The sequence below is a fragment of the Seriola dumerili genome, unplaced genomic scaffold (assembly GCF_002260705.1).
Source record: "Seriola dumerili isolate Sdu_G_001 unplaced genomic scaffold, Sdu_1.0 BDQW01004537.1, whole genome shotgun sequence".
Taxonomy (NCBI): Eukaryota; Metazoa; Chordata; class Actinopteri; order Carangiformes; family Carangidae; genus Seriola; species Seriola dumerili.
In genome coordinates this window covers 103,428-125,284 of record NW_019178792.1, presented here as the reverse complement: position 1 = coordinate 125,284, position 21,857 = coordinate 103,428, and the positions used below count along the sequence as shown (strand labels likewise).

Below are 21,857 nucleotides of genomic sequence, written 5' to 3'. Positions count from 1 at the left end.
AGTCTTTATTTACTTCAACTCCAGAACATATCAGACTTTTATTAGAAGCAGGTCTTTATGTCTAACTCCCTCTGCTTGATATGTCGAGGCAAGGCTCAGTGTATTGGAAGTGCTCCTTCTCTTCCCTGCAGTTCCCGAGTAGCCGGGAAACCAGAGCGGCTCAGCAGACTGAAACTCGGCACTCAGCTGGCCAGTGGTGGAAATAATCAATCCTCCATCTATCCATCACTCTCATCCAACACATCAGTCAAAAACATTATTCCCTTTAATAATATGATTCATTTTATGTCAATAAGATAACACGTTGTGCAGCTTTGTTTGTTTGAACCCATTAACTTTGTATCAGTTTGTTAGACTGTGAATTGAATCATCTTGAATGTAACGATGCATCATTGACACAATCAAAAACAAGTGTGTTTCTAATGAAATCAGGTTAATGCAGTGAGATAACTGTCACCTGGTTACTGCATGACAAACCTGATCTCATTATTTACAGTATTTACTGTTTAAGTGTGTGTAGTTCTCTAAATGCCGATCACTTTTACCTCTATGAAGCAGATTAGACGACAGGCCGTAGATCGGGATGCTATCATCTCTCCTCTCGAAGTATTTAGAATCCAGACCTGCGAAGTCTCCGCTGAGGACGAGGAGAAAACACAAAATCAATCATGTGTCTTTCAGTCATTTGAGATGCTCCGACTTCCCCATCAAATCGTAACGTTTCATCCTAAAATTCTAAAAATAACTGAAAAGTATTTTATTTTGTCCTTGTCGTTTTGACCAATAACAAGCCACATTCCAATAATCAAAGTTCATTTCTATCTGATTGGTTGTGCTGGAAATACAAACCTGGATACAGTGTGGAGAGCAGTTACTTCTCTATCACTTGGAGGTGGTTTTTAAAATACAATACATTATGGGCTTATGTTTAATTAGATGCTTTAGTTTTAAATAACATAAAACAGTGTTATAGCTTAACGCCTAACGAACACTCATAGATTCCCAGTAACGACACCGGGCCTGCCACACACACACCAGTATACACTGTGGAAACAAATAATAAACGTCATCCAAACTCACGTCTGTCTGATGGCGGGCTGCGCTGCTCTCTGCTCAGCTGGAGTGACATCAGCAGTCGCCATGGGAGACACAACAGGTTTGACTGTCTGAGGATAAAACTGCGCCTGGAACGATACAGTCACGTCTGTAGCTGGTGTCACTAACACACACTCACTGATACGAGCGAATTAGGTCGTTACGACAGGTGTATTCTACGTGTGAGGTAAAGTTTGTCTCTATACGGCCGAGCACAGCCTCCTACCCTCAGTCCTGCTGTGGTGGATAAAACTGAAGGGATCTCCAAGGACTCGGTGGACTGTGGGTTTCTGGACAGCTGCTTTTCATTGAGCTGCTTGTTCAGCCAATTTATAACTGTGGTAAAACAGAAATGCAACACTTTTTTTTTTAAATGGACTAAATCACTGAGTATTTCATTAACTGATATTTTACCAGGCAATAAAAATAATAACAAGAATTTACAAATAAAATATTAATCCATCAATAAAGACTTCAACTAGAAAAGGGATTTATAAAAGAAAATGACATAAAACTGTCTAAAATGTATCATTAAAAATTACATTAACAAATTCTTCACATTACTGAATTTTAATGCTAAGGTTAGTGACTTGTTTATTATTATTATTGGCAGCTCAAGTCAAGTTTTTATTTTTTAAAATACATTTTAGTTTCGTCTTTTTGCATCAACGATATTGAACATTGATACAGTCACAGCTAGAGATTGTTGAAGTCGGTGACGTCTCCTCATCAACAGTCTTAGACAAGAAAAATAAAGGTTGTCGACAAACATATTTAGTCCTTTTGTTCACCAAATTAACACTAGTGAACACGCCGGCAGTTATTGGGAGTGAAATCTCCACTGGCTCCTGTAATGTAACTACAGTCAGTCCATTTATAACTGAAATGATTAAGACAAGTGTCCTCACCGTTCTCGTTTGTTTTCAACACTTCTCTGCTTTCATTCAGCTTCTGTACCGTCATCTCCAGCTGCTCCTTCAATTTTGTAACCTGTAAAACACAAATCATGTTGTTATCAAGTTCATATCAAATCAGTTTCTATTGTTGTAATTAGCCTACCTGATCAGCCTGATCAGTGCTTCATCAATGGAGATAAAGAAAGACCTAAAGGCCGTTTACATGCAGCGTCTGCAGTTTCAGACATACCTGCTCATCCTTGGTACTGAGCTGCTGCTGAGAGCTCTGCAGATCCTTTTCAACCTTCTGCAGTTTCTCCGATGTGTCCTGGAGAACCTTCTCCTGAGACACAGTCACAGTGTTTTTGACTTTTATTTTCCCAACGAGTCCTCGGACCTCTCCCTGCAGCCTTTTAATGATACCGTTCGCCTGGATCACAAACATAAATACATGAAAAGCAGGTGAGAAACCCGACGGTATTCAAATATAAGGTGCAGTCAAAGTGTCTCTATTATTTTGTCAAGCCCACGTAAACATACACATATACAATTCAACTTGGAACCAGCACCTCTCTGAAACAGTTTCAACTGAACTTTAGAAACTTCATGAGGCACTAAACCTGGTTCGTGTCAAATGAGCAGAAACACCTCAGAGTGTTGGTCTCAGTCACCAAATCCTTTATGGACTGAAGGGATATGTTATGTTTGCAACTGTATGCACTGTTTGATTTGAAAGGCAAATCCGCTTTGAACTGATGATTATGGTTGTTTATGAACATTGTGACACTGATTGCCGTTTGAGATTGCAGAATGATGCACAGGGACAGACAAGAAAGTACAAGTATGAAATGTTTAGATAACAGGTTCAGGTCAGGGTGGTGTGAAGAGAGAAGAGGCGGAGTGACCCTGTTATACAGACAATGTGTATAAGAATGAATGACTGAAACAAGGAAGTACTGCACTCTGTTTAGACAGGCGAGAGGAGAGCAGTGAGTCCAGAGCTCTGTAAGCAATCTCAAACTTCTATGCTTGGCTATACTTTTAATAAATTAGACGTGTTCAACTTTAAATCTGTGTCCTGTGTACTTCATCAAACGAACATGCGAGTCCGGTTTTTGCTGCGAAATAATAGTGGACTCAACAATTTGGTGACCCCGACGTGATGAAGGCAGGACGATAGATCGTATGATCAGCTGTTAAACGGAACATTTTTGTTACAGACGATACAGACAAGTGGAATACGGAAGACAACGAGAGGCCTCTAACTGAACAGCGGTAAGCAGAAGCCTGTTTCACCAAAACTCTGACCATTGGCATTTACTAAAAACGTTGTTTGAAACTGTTCCTACTGTCTGTTGTATAGTAGATAAGCACGAGGATTGAGATTGCTATTGCGATCGGAGGAAGAGTCCCCGGGTGGTTAGCACGCTGTGTGGGTGCCTCCAGGGAGATCGTGATTGACAGAAGGGTCCCCAGTGACTGACAACTGAAGCGTGGTGCCGTCAAGGGAGATCGATAACAGAACCCTTCAGGATCCATGATCCGATGAGAAGGGGATCTCCTAAGTGAGTGTAACCTGTTTTTCATTTTAAAAAAAACTGCAGAATTAGGCTATTGTATTGTAAAATATAAAATATATATAAAGGAAATAAAGTAAAAAGTTAACAACCTGGCCGTTGTATGGTGCAGTGAACCGAGAAGGCCAGTAAATCCGGGAAGGCATTTTAAAGTCCAAGAAGGAAAGGTTGTAGTTGTTTATAAGGACCAGGGAAGTGAGTGTTTGCAGTGAGTCCGGACATCTTGCTGCTGGATGGTTTTCATTTTCTGTTTTTTCCAGAGAGGGACGATCAGCTTGTGATTCCCAAACGCTGGTCATAAATTCCATATTGGAGGGACCCCACCGTGGTCTGAGAAACTGGGTGTAATATTTTCAATGTGGGGATTATAACCGGGAATTGATTTCATTGAATGGCCTTAAGTCATGTTTATTTTGTTGATTAACTAATACATCTATTCTTCTTGGTTTGCTCTCACTCATATGTTTAAAGTATAATATTTTCAATGTGGGGATTATAATTGGGAATTGAAAAATAAATAAAGCCATGGCTGAAAGGGGTGGTAGATACAGCGGTGTCTCTGTGAGTTCTGAACGGGTGTCTGAGCTGTAAAAACGTGTGGGGGTAACCTCGCGGTGATAACAAACCACATGCCACACTAAAAAGTGTGTATAGCTCATAAGGTCAGTTGCTCGGGTGTTATGCCGTACAAACTGACTGGCCGCTGGGGAGGTATTAAACCAAAACATTTCCCACACAGGTCAGAGAGAAAGGTAAGTAAGACTACAAGAAATCAGTGAAGTATCGCACACACTCACACACACACTCACCAATGGAGGGAGAATTTGATAGGGAGTGTGAGGGTGGAGGAGGCTGTGGGCCTCAAATGATGATAACTGTAGTGCAGCAACAACAGGCACAGCAATGGAGTCAGGTGAAGAAGCAGGTAATCAGTGGGGAGGCTAGTGAAACTAGACCGAAACTGATTAAAAAATGTGATGAGTTATGGACGGAGGTCCAGGAAAGGTTGAAAGAGGATAAGACTGGAGGAGGCCTCCTCCGTCTCCTCTTTAGGCTAAAAGCAGAAGCTAAGGAGGATTTGCTAAAGCATGCACAACAAAGCCCTTCCCTGTTACAGAGGAGTACTTGGGCACGAGATAAGTTGAAGAAAGATAAAAGACGTGCTCTATTGCACAAGGTCACGCTAGCAGGCTGTGCTTTGTTTCCTCAAAATAAGGCAGTAAACACTCGCCCTTCAAGAGCCAAACCCCCCCTACCCGCCCCTCTCTACCCTGACCTCAGTCTACACCAAGCATCCACTGCACCACCACCACTATATCAGTCGCAAACACAGAGGCCAGTGATAGCCGTCAAGGGAGGTCTAATAGAAATGGAGCCTGAGGATAACAGTGCTCTGGAGCGCTTACAGGCAGAACAGGAAGCTATTAGACAAAGGGAGATTCAGGCCTTAAGAAAGGACATTCAGGACACCGCCGCCAGAATAAGAACACTACAACACTCAGAAAAAAGAGATGCAGACAGACCCATCATAACAGATGATCAAATGGCACACGGACATGACCAGCACATGCACCAATACCTTTCCTTGCCTGCACCGTCAGTCCCACCCCCAACCACTCCCCCGGCAATGTCTCACTCACTAGCTGTTACTAGCACTCCACGTGCAGGGGCCGCCGTAAATATGGAGGCCCCATTCTCAACGAGAGTAGGAAGAGAGGGCACGCCTCAGCCGGTAGTGATGAAAAGACCAGTAGCGCTATCTCTATCTCAACCTCCTGCGCCTCCAGTAAATGAGGAGGCAGCAGCAGAAGCGTGTAGGGTAGAGCCCGGTGATGACTTGATTGATGTGCAGCCGGACACGGAAAATGAGGAAATGGAAGACATGCAGAAGGGAGTTGAGGTGTTAGAGCTCCGTGGTGAGTTTGTACAGGCAGCAAAGGACAGGGTGCTTAGACGCCACCCAGTCCTGAAACCAGAGAGATATGTAGGCCATCACATGCCTTTGTTGGTTCACCCTAGTGGTCATGCTGTGTATCAACCATTTTCTTTCACTGACATGAACTGTTGGATAGAAAAAATGCCTCCACCCACCGCAGGGGGAGGGCCATGGATGAGACAGTTTTGTCAGCTCACCATGAGGCACACCTTAGCTATGGGAGATTGGAGAGCCCTATTAGGAAGCCAGGTAGGGGAATATGAGGTTCAGCAGGTGGAAGCAATTAGTGGAACTAGTCAACTGCCTCCCGAGGCACCATTTGCCCGGCAGGCGACAACCATAGGGTCAGCAATGAGAACTAAATACCCTGTGCCACAAGGGGCAGTATATTCATTGGTGTTTGAAATGAAAGAGGGGGAGGATTTTCCGTCATTTCTCATAAGATGTAGAGGTCAATGGTCAGACATGACAGGTGCACACCCTGGAGCAGATGCTTTACAGACTGCCCTGTTTAGAAAGGCTGTTATGGAGGGCATGCCTAAAGCTGTTAGGTCAGCGTTGGAGGCAAATCCTGACATCCCTGGGTGTGACAGTGAGAAGTGGGAAAAACATGTTGCCCATCATATGAAGGTGTACAACCTCAAAACTAAGGCAGAGAAAGCTGAAATAAACAGTTATCAAAACCAGTTGGTAAAACTACAATTGGCCACAGTGAGAAAACAGTTTAATTCTGATAAAAAGCAGTCAAAACAGATGGTACTGTATTCCGGTGAGGCCGTAAGCAGTCCTCCGGATCTGTATCCTATGCCTGATCAGGGGCCTCAATCGCACCATCACCATCAGATGGTCATGGCGGGGGGACACGGCGGGGTTAGCAGATACCGGGGCCGAGGCAGGGACCCATGTGGTGGACATGGTAGAGGTCAGTGGAAGCATCCAGGGTCTCCTGATCAGTGTTGGAGATGTGGTCGCACTGGACATTGGTCAAGAGATTGTATGGCACGAGCACAGAGAGGGAGGTTCCAGCGAGGTAGAGGACAAGCTCATCAAGCATCGAATGCCAATTTGGCTCCGGGTGGACAGTTTCCCAACATGTATCCTCCGGAGTATTGATGGGGCCCAGAGACACTGACGCCTGTAGGTTTGGCAGATCCCTACATGGCCCTCAATGTAAATTGCACTGACCTGCCTTTTCTAGTGGATACTGGAGCTAGATATTCCATTATTATTGGTGATATGACATCTATCACCCTGTCAAAAGACTCTGTGCATGTTGTTGGTTTCTCCGGGGAAAAATGAAGCTCTGCCATTGACAAAAGCCTCTGATGATTCAGGTGGCCAGCCAGACTTTCCATCATCAGTTTGTGAACTCATTGTCTTGTCCTGTCAATCTCATGGGAAGAGATTTGTTGGTGAAGTGCGGGGCATCCGTGTTGTGTAGCCCCGATGGTCTGGTGGTCACATTTCCTAATGGATTTTCTACGAACTGTTCACTGCCGTCAGTATCCACTACCTCTCACATGATGCTAGCTGCTGAGACCACTCCTCAATCAACCGCTTGGGCTGACATCTATTGGGGGCTGTTGGTGCCCGAGACCCCTTACTCTGCTGGCATTTTTTCTGTGTTCACTGCATGGTGTCCCTGGTTGCAGGCCTTAGGTCCGTATGCCCCTCCCATAGATCCCTACCATGTCACTCTGTTTTATGACAGGGAGTGTACCAACATGTATTTTATACTCAGGTAGAAGGTCATAGTTGGCACATCACATCACCTGAAATACTCATCGGACCAGAGGGCGTAGCTGCCCTGGTCACTCTCACCCCTGATCAATTACAATGATATGAGATGTCTGCAGAAGCACGCACACACCTTACACTTCTTGTGCATGCAGACCATCAGGCAAAGGACCTTGGTCCTATGTGCAAGCGTTTGGCCACTCTCACTGACTGGGAGGAAACACATATTCCCTCGTAGGATTAGGCATCACACCACGGATGTGGTAGAACTTGAACACAGGCAGATTGAGAGATTTCATGGCAGGGAAAAGACTGACCATGAATCAGCAGGTGACATGTTGAACTCTCTCCCAGATACCCTTTGGTCCCACAGATATTGGTTTTTGTTCTCAGTGTCCTCTTATTGTGTTTACACATAAGGCAGAGGAGCCTATTTGGCAGCCACAATACAGGCGCAAATCTGAGGCAGAGCAGGGTATTGCAGATACTATCAAAGGTTTGTTGCAGGCAGGTGTATTAGAATCTTCTCATTCCACCTGGAACACACCTATTCTCCCTGTGGAAAAGAAGGGCACGGGTAAATACCGCACGGCACATGATCTGAGAAATATCAGTTCAGTTACAACCACTCCGACGGTGCCTGTCCCTAATCCTCATACTGCTATGTCTTCCATCACACCGCACGAAATAAAGTGTTGCCGATCATTCTGCCATTCTTCAGCATCCTAAACCAGTCACTGTTAAGGACATGCTCTCGTTTTTGGGTCTAGCAGGTTTCAGCAGACATTTTATCCCACAATTCTGCATTCTCACTTCACCACTTCGCGCTATGGTCAATGCTCAGGGTATGCGTAACCTCACTGCCTTGTTGACATGGACCACGGAGTCCGAACAATCATTCATTGCGTTAAAAACAGCACTCTCTCAGGCTGTGGATCTAGCCGTCCCAGACTATGCAGCACCGTTCTTTTTGGATGTGTCTGTAAAAGCACATACCACAGTGCTTTTCCAGAAAAATTGGGGGAGAGAGACAGGTGCTTATGTACGCAGGCGCGACTCACTGAAATCAGACATCCACCGTGCACAAGACATGCAGCCGGAGTGACAAAACTGTTACAAAAAAACTGCACACTGACGGTACTGACAACACACAGCATAGTGGCTTATGTTAACTCAGCCACGTTCACCATGACATCACTCAGACAGAGTAGGCTAGAAAAACTCCTAGGGGCAGCACACATCACATATTCACACAAAGGCATCAACATGGCTGACAACACAGTTGAAGGAGCACCACATGAATGTGACTTCCAACAGACAGAACAGTCACATGCCTCAAAAAAGGAAAACAAAGCGTAAACGACCATCATCACATTTCAGAATCACATCCTGTTTTCTTGGCAGTAGAATATCAGACGAAGAATTCACCCCCTGTATTAGATCAGATAGACCTCTTCTTATATACAATATCCTACCCACAGAGAGGAGACCTGAGTTGCAGTGGTTATCACTGTGGATAACACCATAACAAGCTCACAAGGCTGTATCAGCTCGTAGTAACAAGGTCGTAGTCACACACACAGGCTACAGAGTATGGACAGAGATTCAGATTCACCCCTTCTATATCAAAACAGCAATAGACACGGTGATGGTCACCCAATACAACCGCAAAAGTCCAAAAGGGGGTATTGTGCAGGCAGGAGGAGTTCATTATTTTATTATTGGCTAGCAGGTGCCCTATTATATACAGGAGCGCCTCTGTATAATCAGCTTTGCTACAAGTGAAAAAAGTGAAAAGTGCATGACATAGATAAGCTGGGCTAAAGGATAAAAAGGTTATAAACTCTCTGTGTTGAGCGCAGGCACATCTCACACGGAAACAAAAGATAAGGGAAAGAACAGAAAGGTCATTCATTTCTTTTGCTATTATGTTGTTATTTTTGTTCTGGGAGAACAAAGGAGACCACGGACACCAGGAACAGGTGCGGTGAAAGAGGTCATACACCAACAAACAAGGTAAAACACAACGCGACACCTGTTGAGCTCAATTACAAACTTGGAGAAAACAGCCTAGAAATTTGATTTATGTCAAGTAATCAATTGTAATTCACAGGATCATCGGGAGGCATGAAATGGCCTCTCACACAGGTATAAATAATCCTTTCAGTGATGTATTTGACAGTTGGTGCAACCTGGTGGTCTCCGTTGTCTCCTCTATTATTGCTGTTACTGGTATGCTTGTTTTGTGTGGTTGTCGTTGTGTTCCCTGTTTTCGTTCTCTTTGCATTAGACTCATCACCACCACTATTGAAGGAAAGGCTGCTCCGCCTCCACCCTATCAGATGCCGCTCTTAGGAGCACCGCAGGATGATGACGAGGAGGTTGCCGCCCCCATGACGGATATTTGAATTAATGTTTTCAGCTGTGTTGTTGATTGATCTCAGAAGTGATCTGAGATCAAAAGGGGGACTGAAGGGATATGTTATGTTTGCAACTGTATGCATATTTGATTTGAAAGGCAAATCCGCCTTGAACTGATGATTATGGTTGTTTATGAACATTGTGACACTGATTGCCGTTTGAGATTGCAGAATGATGCACAGAGACATAAGTATGACATGTTTAGATAACAGGTTCAGCTCAGGGTGGTGTGAAGAAAGAAGAGGCGGAGAGACCCTGTTATACGGACAATGCGTATATGAATGAATGACTGAAACAAGGAAGTACTGCACTCTGTTTAGACGAGACGAGAGCAGGGTGAGTCACGAGCTCTGTAAGCAATCTCAAACTTCTATGCTTGGCTATACTTTTAATAAATTAGACGTGTTGAACTTTAAATCCGTGTCCTGTATACTGCATACTCCGGTTTTGCTGCGAAATAATAGTGTACTCAACAGGACCCAGGGAGATGACTGCTGAGGGGCAACAGCACCAGTCACCAGTAACTCCAGTTAAATGTATTGTGGCCAGATGCTTATATTTCATTTACTCCTTCACATGTTCAGTTTTGGGGTTAAGTTTCACCAGCACATGGAGAAGCAGCACGCAGCTTCACAAACCTTGATCAGCTCCTCAGACAGAGATTTCACTGTTGCTTCAAGTTTTCTAATCTGAAGTTCTTTACTTTCAGCATTTTCTTCCACTGATTCCTGGAGAACAAAAAAAAAGGTTAGAAAAAGAGAGAATCTACTTAAAGAATACAACAACAAAAAATCCCATTAAAAGACCAAAACCAACAATGTGTTTTTGTGTTTCTCAACAGTCTCTGACACCGTGTCTGTGGCTCTCACCCTCATTAGTTTCTACTGAACATGTAAATCTTTAAAATCTTTTAAGAAGTTGGAAACTCCATTGTTCTGTGAATCAAAATGTAAAAGAACTCGCTTTGTTCTTCAATAACAACAACTTCAATTCCCTGGATTTAACCTGAGGTTAGAAATGTCTGGTGTTGTTTTAGACTCAGACCTGAGCTTTAAGTCTCACGTGAACAAAGGGACAAAAACATCATCTTCCACTTTAGAAACAACAAAGTCCTTAATGAGCTAGGACCAAGCTACATTTCTAAACTCATTAACTACATACCTCCACCTCCAATATAAATCTTGCTAACAAGTAGGGCCGCAGCGGCATGTTGAAAGGCAGCCATAGCAATTCAAATGAGGAAGTAGGAAGTGTGCCACTAAGAACATAAAAGACAAGGTGGATGGGATACTGTGTCTACCATGAGATCAGGATATGCTAATAGGTGCTCATGGTGCATGTCAAGTTGCAGCTCTTACCTTCTGCTGCTGAGTGGCTTCCAGCACCTCTTTCGTGCGGCGCATCAGCTGATCCTTATCTTTGATCTCCTGCTCCAGAACGGCCACTCGCATCTGCAGCTGGCTCACCACACGCTCCTTCTCATGGACCTCCGTGTCCAGAGTGCTGTTCTCCCTCCTGAGAGACAGGACCTGCTGCTTCGAACGCTGACACTCCTGCACAGGTAACAGACACAACCGCAGGAATATCATCCCACAGGTAGAAACAGGTGACACCGTAACAGACAGGATTATATGTTTTTACTTGTGGAAGTTCAATGTACAGTATCAGCTCCTATTAGCAAAAGTGGATGTAATAATAATAACAACATGATAATTCTTCTTTTTGTGAGCGGATGCTTCTTGTGAAAAGCAAACTCAAGATGTTTCAGTGTTTTTTATGACTCCAATTAGCTTTTGTTGACGTCATTAGCCGAGAGGTTCACACACTTTATCCAACCTGCACCGTTTGAATGAAGTTTGAAAAGATCATGATCATGTTTCAAGACAGATTTATAGGACTGAATGACATGCAAAAGAAATATTGTGATAAGCGTGACGGTTTCAGTTGGAATGGTAATTTTTGCATTTAGTTTTCACATGATGTCAGGACGATGTGGGGTCATGTACCAAACAAGCATGTTCCTTTACGTCTGGAGGATATGATTTACAGGCCTGGTGCGTCTCTGTAGCAGCACAACGCTTCACTTATGGTGAGTTGTGACACATTTTGTTCTCAGCAGAAAAGATGTAAAAACCGACTGTACACACAGTTAGCACCAAGCTGGTGAAGACACTGGAGCAATTAGCAACTGAAGAAACACAATATTTCCCTCAAGAGCTCAGAAGCAAATGTATGTTCTGTGTGTTCAACAGATGTTTGATAAATTGCTTGTACCGTTTCCCTTGGAGGCAAATGTTGTTGCACCAATGGATAATTAGCTTTAACCGCTTCATTCTCTCTGCTGCGTCTTAGTTGCTCTGAAGTCACACTTGCTGTCTGTGGGCAAATATTCACTGACACAAGCTTCTTTTAAACAGAGATGCTGCTGAATTGTCGAAGACGTCTCATAATGGCGTCTTTGCTTGTTAGCACCGAACTAAACAAAGCCAGCGTGACGCCGCCTCAGTGTGTGATTTTAGATAGCATGCGTGACGTGTAACACAACAGCGTCTGCGCGTCCTGTCCCGCCACGCCGACTCTCCCTTTGAGGTGTTGATCCAGCTCTGTGACAACCACCCTCCTCATTCCCTTACCTCCTCTGCTCCCACTAGTTTAATCTTCAGGTCCCTGATGACAGACTCGTTCTTGTATTTCCTCTCCGTCAGCTCTCGGCACGACGCCTCCAGCTCGGTCAGTCTGCTGTGCAGCTCCTGGCTGCTCTTCTTATGAGAACTCTCCAGGTCCTGACGGAGCTGCTCCGTCTGCAGCTGAAGTCGGCCCTGTAGCTGGAAAACATCATAAAGAAATACCAAATAACTACCTCCAACAACTCCTGTAAAATAACCCACCTCTCTGCTTTTTATCCACATGCTTGGTTTGTTCCAAATAAAACATTAAATACAGTACACTGATAATCAATTTAGTCGCGGTTGTTGGTGACGTGACGGGCCAGAACTGAAATGAAGCAAATTAGTTGATGGAAAATCGCACACAACAAGTTAGGTCCCTCAACTCGCTTCTTCATTTCAGTTCTTATAGAGACTGTAGGTGCGTTTTCCCTGCCGTGGTTTCTTGCTGGGAGCGGGAGCAGGTGATGGTTGCTATGGAGCTTCAGCCATTGTTGCGATTACGAGACGAGGTTATAATCCCTCCTCTGAGCTGGATGCTACAGTGACTCGGTATTGGAAAGTGACGTGACGGGCCAACCGGACCCGGGCTAGCTAGTTAGCATGCTAACTTCAGTAGCGGAAAATAAGTGATGGAGAAAAGCAAGTTAACATCAGTGTTTCTTTCCACCTCTGGACGCAGCTGTTGGTGAGAAAAGGAAAGAAGTTTGATGTTGAACTTGAAATATTTCTTCTAGACTGTTCAGAAATGCTAATGCTAACATTGGCTATGTAGCAATAGCAAAAACCGACATGTAGCTTATTTAAATTGTTTGAACATAAAAGAACTTTTAAATTGAATTAACTTGAGATTAATAAAACGTGTATATTTACTCAAAGTTAATGAGAAAAGATTGATTTCATTAAATTCTTTAATCACTGTAAAAGATATTTTACAGTGTACTGTTAGATGTTTAACTGTCTACCTGTGGTATATTCAGCTAATTGGACATGATGTGGAAAGACACACCTGTCCACTTGTATAAGTTCATTTATTTTAATAACAACCTCATTAATAAGACAGTCCAGGTGAGTCTTACCTCTACAGACTTCTCTCTCTCTGACTGTAACTCCTGAGAATAACGGCTGGACAGGGAGCTGGTTTGACTCGTCCACTCTGAACGCAGTTTGTCCAGCTCCTTCGTCTTCTCAGACAGAGTCTGTGAGGGAAAAACAGATGTTAATATAATAACTACAGTTTCTTCTTTGTTGTTTTTCATTTCATGATAGTGAAAAATAAAATACTGATCTTGATATCTGTCAAAACATGAACAGTCTCAACAACAATAGCAGCTAGAAATGAGAACCTGTTGAAATTAGAAGAACAGACTGGTATGAAGGAATAACAGAAACCACATGACCTCATAGTTCAGAGTTCATACAGGCCTGGAGATACAGACAGGCGACGAATCGTCCAACCCCGTTTACTGACGTCTTTCCCATGGATCTAACTGCAGACGTCACTTTCCTCGTCACTGTGATATCAAATCAGCATTTCTCACCACAAACCATGACTGGATGTTAATTGCTGTACCATGCAGTGCACCTGTGTGGAAGCATCTGCATTTGTTATGTTTCTACTCCCATTTATTCTGTTTTTTTTCCTTTTAATTTGTCACCGGCCTGTATCTCAGCTCTGTTTGGATTTGTTGTTTAAGGTCCTTGGGTAAAGTCACAGCCCTGGCCGTGACCGTGTCCATGCTACACCCGGCATAAGGGCTTAAAACAGGGCTCGAAAACACCACGTCCAATGACAAAGCAAAGCACACCTGTTGAGCGTAACTCAGCTGCCTGGAGAGATCATCTTCAGTCTTCTTAAGCTTCACCTCCAGGGCCTGCTTCTCTACCTGAAAGAATGGGGTGACGTGTCAGTATAAACTTCACTTAAAGGAAGAAACAGTTGTGTGAAAAACATAATAGACGCCTTTAATGATTCTACTGAGACCATTACTTTTAGTTTAACCAGCTAAATTACAAAGCTTCTTAAAATATCCACATGAAGGTTGAATTTCTGATTTAATTTCTCTCCTATTCATCTGTTTTTTTTTTTGCTGTGACCTAAAAAGTAGAACAATAAATACATGAGTATCAGTTCATTGATCTGCTTTAACTAACCTGGTTGAAATGTACAAAAAAAATACAGTAACAGTGGAAATTGAGCCACCTCAACAAACACCAGAGAAAAAACATCCAAGTCTTTTCTTATGAAATCTACCATTCAAATGAGTTTTATAATTCTACACTCCACACAAAAAGCCAGACAGTATGATTTTGATGATGATTTTGATGATGATGATGATGCATTATGCTGGATGAGCAAACCTTCAGGGATGAGAGACACACTGCCAGATAGTCTTTAATGTCTTTGTCGGACCCTTGAGCAAGTCGTAAAGACAAGTGATTCAGGTGTTTGAACGCATTTGTCTCTACAAGATGCACTGCATGGTACAGAGCAATTAACATCCAGTCATGGTTTGGTGGTGAGAAATGCTGAATTTGATATCACAGTTGACGAGGAAAAGTGACGTCTGCAGTTAAGATCCATGGGAAAAACGTCAGTAAAACGGGTTGGACGATCGTCGCCTGTCTGTATCTCCAGGCCTGTATGAACTCTGAACTATGAGGATCTGTGGTTTCTTGTTATTCCTTCATACCAGTCTGTTCCTTAAAATCACGTTCTCATTTCTAGCTGTATTGTTGTTGAGACTGTTCATGTTTTGACAGATATCAAGATCAGTATTTATTTTCACTATCATTGAAATGAAACAACAAAGAAGAAACTTAGTTATTATATTAACATCTGTTTTTTCCTCACAGACTCTGTCTGAGAAGACGAAGGAAGCTGGACAAACTGTGCGTTCAGATGGACGAGTCCAAAACCCAGCTCCCTTCCAGCCGTTATTCTCAGGAGTTAAACAGTCAGAGAGAGAGAAGTCTGTAGAGGTAAAACCTCACCTGGACTGTCTTATTAATGAAGGTTGTTATTAAAAGAAATGAACTTATACAAGTGGAACAGGTGTGTCTTTCCAACATCATGTCCAATTGCTGATATATACCACAGGTGGACAGTTAAACATCTAACAGTACCACTGTAAATATCTTACGATGATTAAAGAATTTTAATGAATCAATCTTTTCTCATAAACTTTGAGTAAATATACACCGTTTTTATTAATTCTACAGGTTAATCATTAAAAGTTCTTTATGTTATCACAATTTAAATAAAGCTACATGTCGGTTTTTACTAATCAGCGCACTATAGCAAATGAAATTAGCAGTTGAGCTGTGTGAAGCAGTGCCTTAGAAGAAATATTCTCAAGTCGAGATTCGAAACTTCTCGTATCAACTTTCTCACGTCAACAGCTGCGTCAGAGGTGGAAAGAAACCACTGATGTTAACTGCTTTTCTCCATCAACTTATTTTCCGCCTACTGAATGTTAAGTGCTAACTAGCTAGTCCGGGTCAGGTTGGCCCGTTCACGTCACTTTCCAATACCGAGTCTACTGTAGCATCCGCTCAGACGGCAGGGGAATTATAACCTCGTTCTCGTAATCGCAACAATGGCTGAAAGCTCCATAGCAACCAATCACCTGCTCCACGCTCGCAGCAAAGAAACCACGGCAAGAAAACCACGCTACGCGTCCTTATGAGGAAGAACTGAAATGAAGAAGGCGGAGTTGAGGACCTGAACTTGTCTGTGTGCGATTTTTCCATCAACGTAATTTGCTTCATTTCAGTTTCTGGCCCGTCACGCACCAACAACCGCGGACTAAATGATTATCAGTGTACTGTATGTTAATGTTTTATTTGGAAGCAAACCAACGATGTTGGATAAAAAGCAGAGCAGGATGGGTTATCTTTACAGGAGTTGTTGGAGGTAGTTATTTGGTATTTCCTTATGATGCTTTCAGCTACAGGGCCGACTTCAGCTGCAGACGGAGCAGCTCCGTCAGGACCTGGAGAGTTCTCTAAGAAGAGCAGGCCCAGGAGCTGCACAGCAGACTGACCGAGCTGGAGGCGTCTGCCGAGAGCTGACGGAGAGGAAATAAACAAGAACGAGTCTGGTCATCAGGACCTGGAAGATTAAACTAGTGGGAGCAGAGAGAGGTAGGGAATGTAGGAGGTGGTTGTTGTACAGAGCTGGATCAACACCTCAAAGGGAAGAGTCGGCGTGGCGGGACAGGACGCCAGACGCTGTTGTGTTACAGTCACGCATCTATCTAAAATCACACACTGAGGCGGGTCACGCTTGGCTTTGTTTAGTTCAGGCTGTAACAAGCAAAGACGCCCATTATGAGATCGTTCTTCGACAATTCCACAGCATCGCTGTTTAAAAGAGCTTGTGTCAGTGAATATTTTGCCCACAGACAAGCAAGTTGTGATCAGAGCACTAAGGACGACAGCACAGAGAATGAAGCGGTTAAAGCTAATTATCCATTGGTGCAACAACATTTTGCCTCCAAGGAAACGGTACAGCAATTTATCAAACATCGTTGCAACACCACAGAACATACACTTTTGCTTTTGAGCTCTGAGGGAAATATTGTTTTCTTCAGTTGCAATTGCCTCCCAGTTGTCTTCAACAGCTTGTTGTGCTAACTGTGTGGTACAGTCGGTTTTTACATCTTTTCTGCTTGAGAACAAGAATGTGTCACACCTCACCATAAGTGAAGCGTTGTTGGCCTACAGAGACGCACCAGGCTGTAAATCCATATCCTGGCAGACCTAAAGCCATGACTGCTGTGATTGGTACATGCACCCACATCGTCCTGACATCAATGTGAAAACTAAATGCAAAAATTACCATTCCAACTGAAACCGTCACGTCTCTGACACAATATTTTTTTGCATGTCGTTATATCAGGTCCTATAAATCCTGTCTTAGAAACATGATCAAATGAATCTTTTTCAAACTTCCATTCAAACGGTGAGGTGGATAAGTTGTGAACCTCTCGGCTAATGACGTCAACAAAAAGCTAATTGGAGTCTAAAAAAACACGAACATCTTGAGTTTGCTTTTTCACCGGAGAAGCATCCGCTCACAAAAAGAAGAATTATCATGTTGTTTATTATTATTACATTCACTTTTGCTAATAGGAGCTGATGACTGTAACATTGAACCCACAAGTAAAAACATATATCCTGCTCTGTTACGGTGCACTCTTTGCTACCTGTGGATGAATATTCCTGCGGTTGTGTCTGTTACCTGCTGCAGGAGTGTCAGGCGTTCCGAGCAAGCAAGGCTCCTGTCCTCTCAGGAGGGAGAACAGCACTCTGGACACCGGAGCGTCCATGAGAAGGAGCGTGTGGTGAGCCACCATGCAAGATGCGAGTGGCCCGCTTCTGGTAAGCAGGAGATCAAGATAAGGATCAGCTGATTGCGCCGCACCGAAAGACGTGCTGGAAGCCACTCAGCACACAGTAAAGTGCTCGCAAGTTACATGCACCATGAGCCAACTATTAGACATATCCTGATCTCATTGGTAGACACATATCCCATCCACTTGTCTTTTATGTTCTTAGTGGCACACTTCCTTACTTCCTCATTTGAATTACAGGGCTGCCTTCATACATGTCCCCTGCGCCTACTTGTTACAAGATTTATAATTGAGGAGTGAGGTAATGTAGTCTAATGAGTTTAGAAATGTTTCATGCTTGGTTCCTAGCTCATTAAGGACGTTTGTGTTGTTTTCTAAAGTGGAAGATGATGTTTTTGTTTCCCTATTGTTCCAGTGAGACTTAAAGCTCAGCGTCTGAGTCTAAAACAACACACAGACATTTCTAACCTCAGGTTTTAATCCAGGGACATTGAAGTTGTGTTATTGAAGAACAAAGCGAGTTCCTTTTACATTTTGATTCTACAGAACAATGGAGTTCCAACTTCTTAAAGAATTTTAAAGATTTACATGTTCAGTAGAAACTAATGAGGTGAGAGCCACAGACACGGTTCAGAGACTGTTGAGAACACAAAACACATTTGTTGGTTTTGTCTTTTAATTGGATTTTTTGTGTTTGTATTCTTAAGTAGATTCTCTCTTTTCTAACTCTTTTTTTTGTTCTCAGGAATCATGTGGAGAAAATGCTGAAAGTGAAAGAACTTCCAAGAGTTAGAAAACTTGAAAAAGCCAACGAGTTGAAAATCTCTGTCTTGAGGAGCTGATCAAGGTTTGCTGAAGCTGCGTGCTTGCTTTCATCATAGATGCTGGTGAACACTTAACCCACAAACTGAACATGTGAAGGATAAATGAATATATTAAGCATCTGGCCAATACATTAACTGGAGTTACTGGTGACTGGTTGCTGTTGCCCTCAGCAGTCATCTCCCTGGGTCTGTTTGCAGTGACACTATTTTTCGCAGCCAAAACGAGTAATGCAGTATACAGGACACCGGATTTAAAGCTTCAACGTCTAATTTATTAAAAGTATAGCCAAAGCCATAGAAGTTTGAGATGCTTTACAGAGCTCGACTCACCCTGCTCTCGTCTCGTCTAAACAGGAGTGCATACTTCCTTGTTTTCAGTCATTCATTCTTATAGCACATTGTCTGTACTATACAGGTCCCACTTCCGCTCTTCTTCTCTTCCACCAACCTGACACCTGAAACCTGTATATCTAAACATGTCATACTTACTTCTTGTCTTCTCTGTCATCATTCTTGCAATCTCAAAACTGGCAATCAGTGTCAACAATGTTATAAACAACCATAAATCATCAGTCAGCGGATTTCCTTTAATCAAACTTAGTGCATACAGTTTGCCAACATAAAATAACTCCCTCAGTCCCCTCTTTTGATCTTTCAGATCAATTCCTGAGATCAAATAACAACACTCTGAAGTTTTCAAAGATATCCTGTCATGGGGGCGGCACCTCCTTCGTCATCATCTGCGGGTGCTCCTAAGCGAGCGGCATCTGATAGGGTGGAGGGCGGAGCAGCCTTTTCCTTCAATAGTGGTGTGATGAGGTCTAATGCAAGAGAACGAAAAAACAGGGACACAACGACAACACTACAAGCAAGCATAACAAGACTCAGATAATAGAGGAGACAACGGAGACCACCCAGGTTTGACCAACTGTCAAATAACATCACTGAAAGGATTACTTTAAACCTGTGTGAGAGCCATTTCATGCCTCCCGATGATCCTTGAATTACAAATTGATTACTTGACATAAATCAAATTTCTAGCTCTGTTTCCCAAGTTTGTAATATGGCTCAACAGGTGCTCGCGTTAGTGTTTTAATCCATTGTTTGTGGTGTAACGTGACCCTTTCACCGAGCCACACCTGTTCTTGTGTCCGTGGTCTCCTTTGTGTCTCCCAGAACAAAAATAACAACATAATAGCAAAAGAAAATGAATGACTTCTGTCACTTCCCTTATCTTTTGTTTCCGTGTGAGATGTGGCTGCGCTCCAACACAGGAGGTTTATAACCTTTTTATCCTTTAGCCAGCTTATTCTATGTCAATGCACTTTTCACCTTTATTTCACTTGTAGCAAAGCTGATTATATCAAGGCGCTCCTGTATATAATAGGGCAACCGCTGCTAGCCCAATAATAAATAATGAACCCTCCTGCTGCACCAATACCCCTTTTGACTTGCTTGCGGTTAGTAATTGGGTGAAGCATCCCACCGTGTGTCTATTGCTGTTTGTTTGATATAGAAAGGGGTGAATCTGAATCTCTAATGTCCATACTCTGTACAGCCTGTGTTGTGACTACGACCTGTTAACTACGAGCTGATACAGCCTGTGAAGCTTGTTATGGTGTTATCCACAGTGAATAACCACTGCAGACTCAGGTCTCCTCTCTGTGGGTAAGGATAACTATTTGTCATATAAGAAGAGGGTCTATCTGATCTAATACAGGAGGTGAATTCTTCGTCTGATATTCTACTGCCCAAAGAAAACAGGAATGTTGATTCTGAGATGTGATGAATGGTCGTCTTACCGGCTTTGTTTTCCTTTTTCTGAGGCATGTGACTGTTCTTGTCTGTTTGGAAGTCAACATTCATGTGGTGCTCTCAACTGTGTTGGTCAGCCATGTTGATGCCTTTGTGGTGAATATGGTGAATGTGTGCTGCCCTAGGAGTTTTTCTAGCCTACTCTCTGTATGAGTGATGTCAATGGTGAACGTGCTGAGTTAACATAAGCCACTAATGCTGTGTGGTTGTCAGTACCGTCCAGTAGTGCAGTTTTTTGTAACAGTTTTGTCAATCTCCCGGCTGCAAATGTCTTTGTGCACGGTGGATGTCTGATTTCAAGTGAGTTCCGCGCCTGCGTACATAAGCACGCTGTCTCTCTCCCCCATTTTTCCCTTGGAAAAGCACTGTGGTAACTGTGCTTTTACAGACAACATCCAAAAAGAACGGTGCTGCATAGTCGGGACGCAGATCGCACCTGAGAGAGTGCTGTTTTTAACAACAATGAAATGATTGGTTCGGACCCGTGGTCATGTCCAACAAGGCAGTTGAGGTTACGCATACGCCAGAAGCTAATTGACCATAAGCGCGAAAGATGGTGAATTGTGAGAAATCAGTAATTGTGGAATAATGGTCTGGCATGAACCTGCTAGAACCCAAAAAACGAGAGCAATGTCCCTTAATCAGTGACCTGGTTAGGATGCTGAAGAATTGGCAGAATATCGGCACACTTTTTTCGTGCGTGTGATGGAAAGACATAGCAGTATGAGGATAGGGACAGGCCACCGTCGGAGTGGTTGTAAACTGAAATTGATATTTCTCAGATCAATGTGCCGTGCGTATTTACCCGTCCCTTCTTTTCCACAGGGAGAATTTAGGTGTGTCCAGGTGGAATGAGAAGATTCTAATGAAACACCTGCCTGCAACAAACCTTTGATAGTATCTGCAATACCCTGGCTCATGCCTCAGATTGTGCGCCTTTAATTGTGGGCTGGCCAAATTAGCTCCTCTGCCTTATGTGGTAAACACAATAAGCAGGAACACTGAGACAAAAACCAACATCTTGTGGACCACGGTATCTTGGGAGAGAGTTTTCACATGTTCACCCTGCTGAATCGTGGTCAGTCCTTTCTCCCTGCCAAGTGAAATCTCTCAATCTGCTTGTGTTTCAAGTTCTACCACATCCGTGGTGTGACTGTCTAAATCCTACGACGGAATATGTGTTTCCTCCACAGTCAGTGAGAGTGGACAAAACGCTTGCACAATAGGACCAAGGTCCTTTGCCTGATGGTCTGCATGACAAAAGTGTAAAGGTGTGTGCGTTGCTTCTGCAGACATCTCATATCATGTGTAAAATTGATCAGGGGTGAGAAGTGACCAGGGCAGCTAGCCTCTGGTCCGATGTGATATATCAGGTGATGTGATGTGCCGAACTATGACCTTCTACCTGAAGTATTAAAATACATGTTGGTACACTCCCTGTCATAAAACAGAGTGACACTGGTAAGAGATCCATGGAAGGGGCATAACAGGGACTACCAGGCCTGCAACCAGGGACACATGCAGTAAAGCCAC

General features: G+C 43.3%; 1 protein-coding gene across 1 annotated transcript in view; it reads right to left on the bottom strand.

The window, feature by feature from the left end:
• Positions 1–86: 86 nt before the first annotated feature.
• The window catches only part of sass6 (SAS-6 centriolar assembly protein), a 25,773-nt gene continuing 4,002 nt past the window's right edge, over positions 87–21,857 (bottom strand). The window contains exons 7-15 of the mRNA XM_022769742.1: positions 13,408–13,527; positions 12,296–12,487; positions 11,021–11,215; positions 10,301–10,390; positions 2,242–2,421; positions 2,004–2,085; positions 1,322–1,431; positions 1,081–1,184; positions 87–637 (exon numbers count right to left, since the gene is read on the bottom strand). Of these exons, the coding sequence (XP_022625463.1) occupies positions 487–637; positions 1,081–1,184; positions 1,322–1,431; positions 2,004–2,085; positions 2,242–2,421; positions 10,301–10,390; positions 11,021–11,215; positions 12,296–12,487; positions 13,408–13,527 (1,224 nt within the window). The 3' untranslated portion in view covers positions 87–486. The remainder of the gene's footprint in view (positions 638–1,080; positions 1,185–1,321; positions 1,432–2,003; positions 2,086–2,241; positions 2,422–10,300; positions 10,391–11,020; positions 11,216–12,295; positions 12,488–13,407; positions 13,528–21,857) is intronic.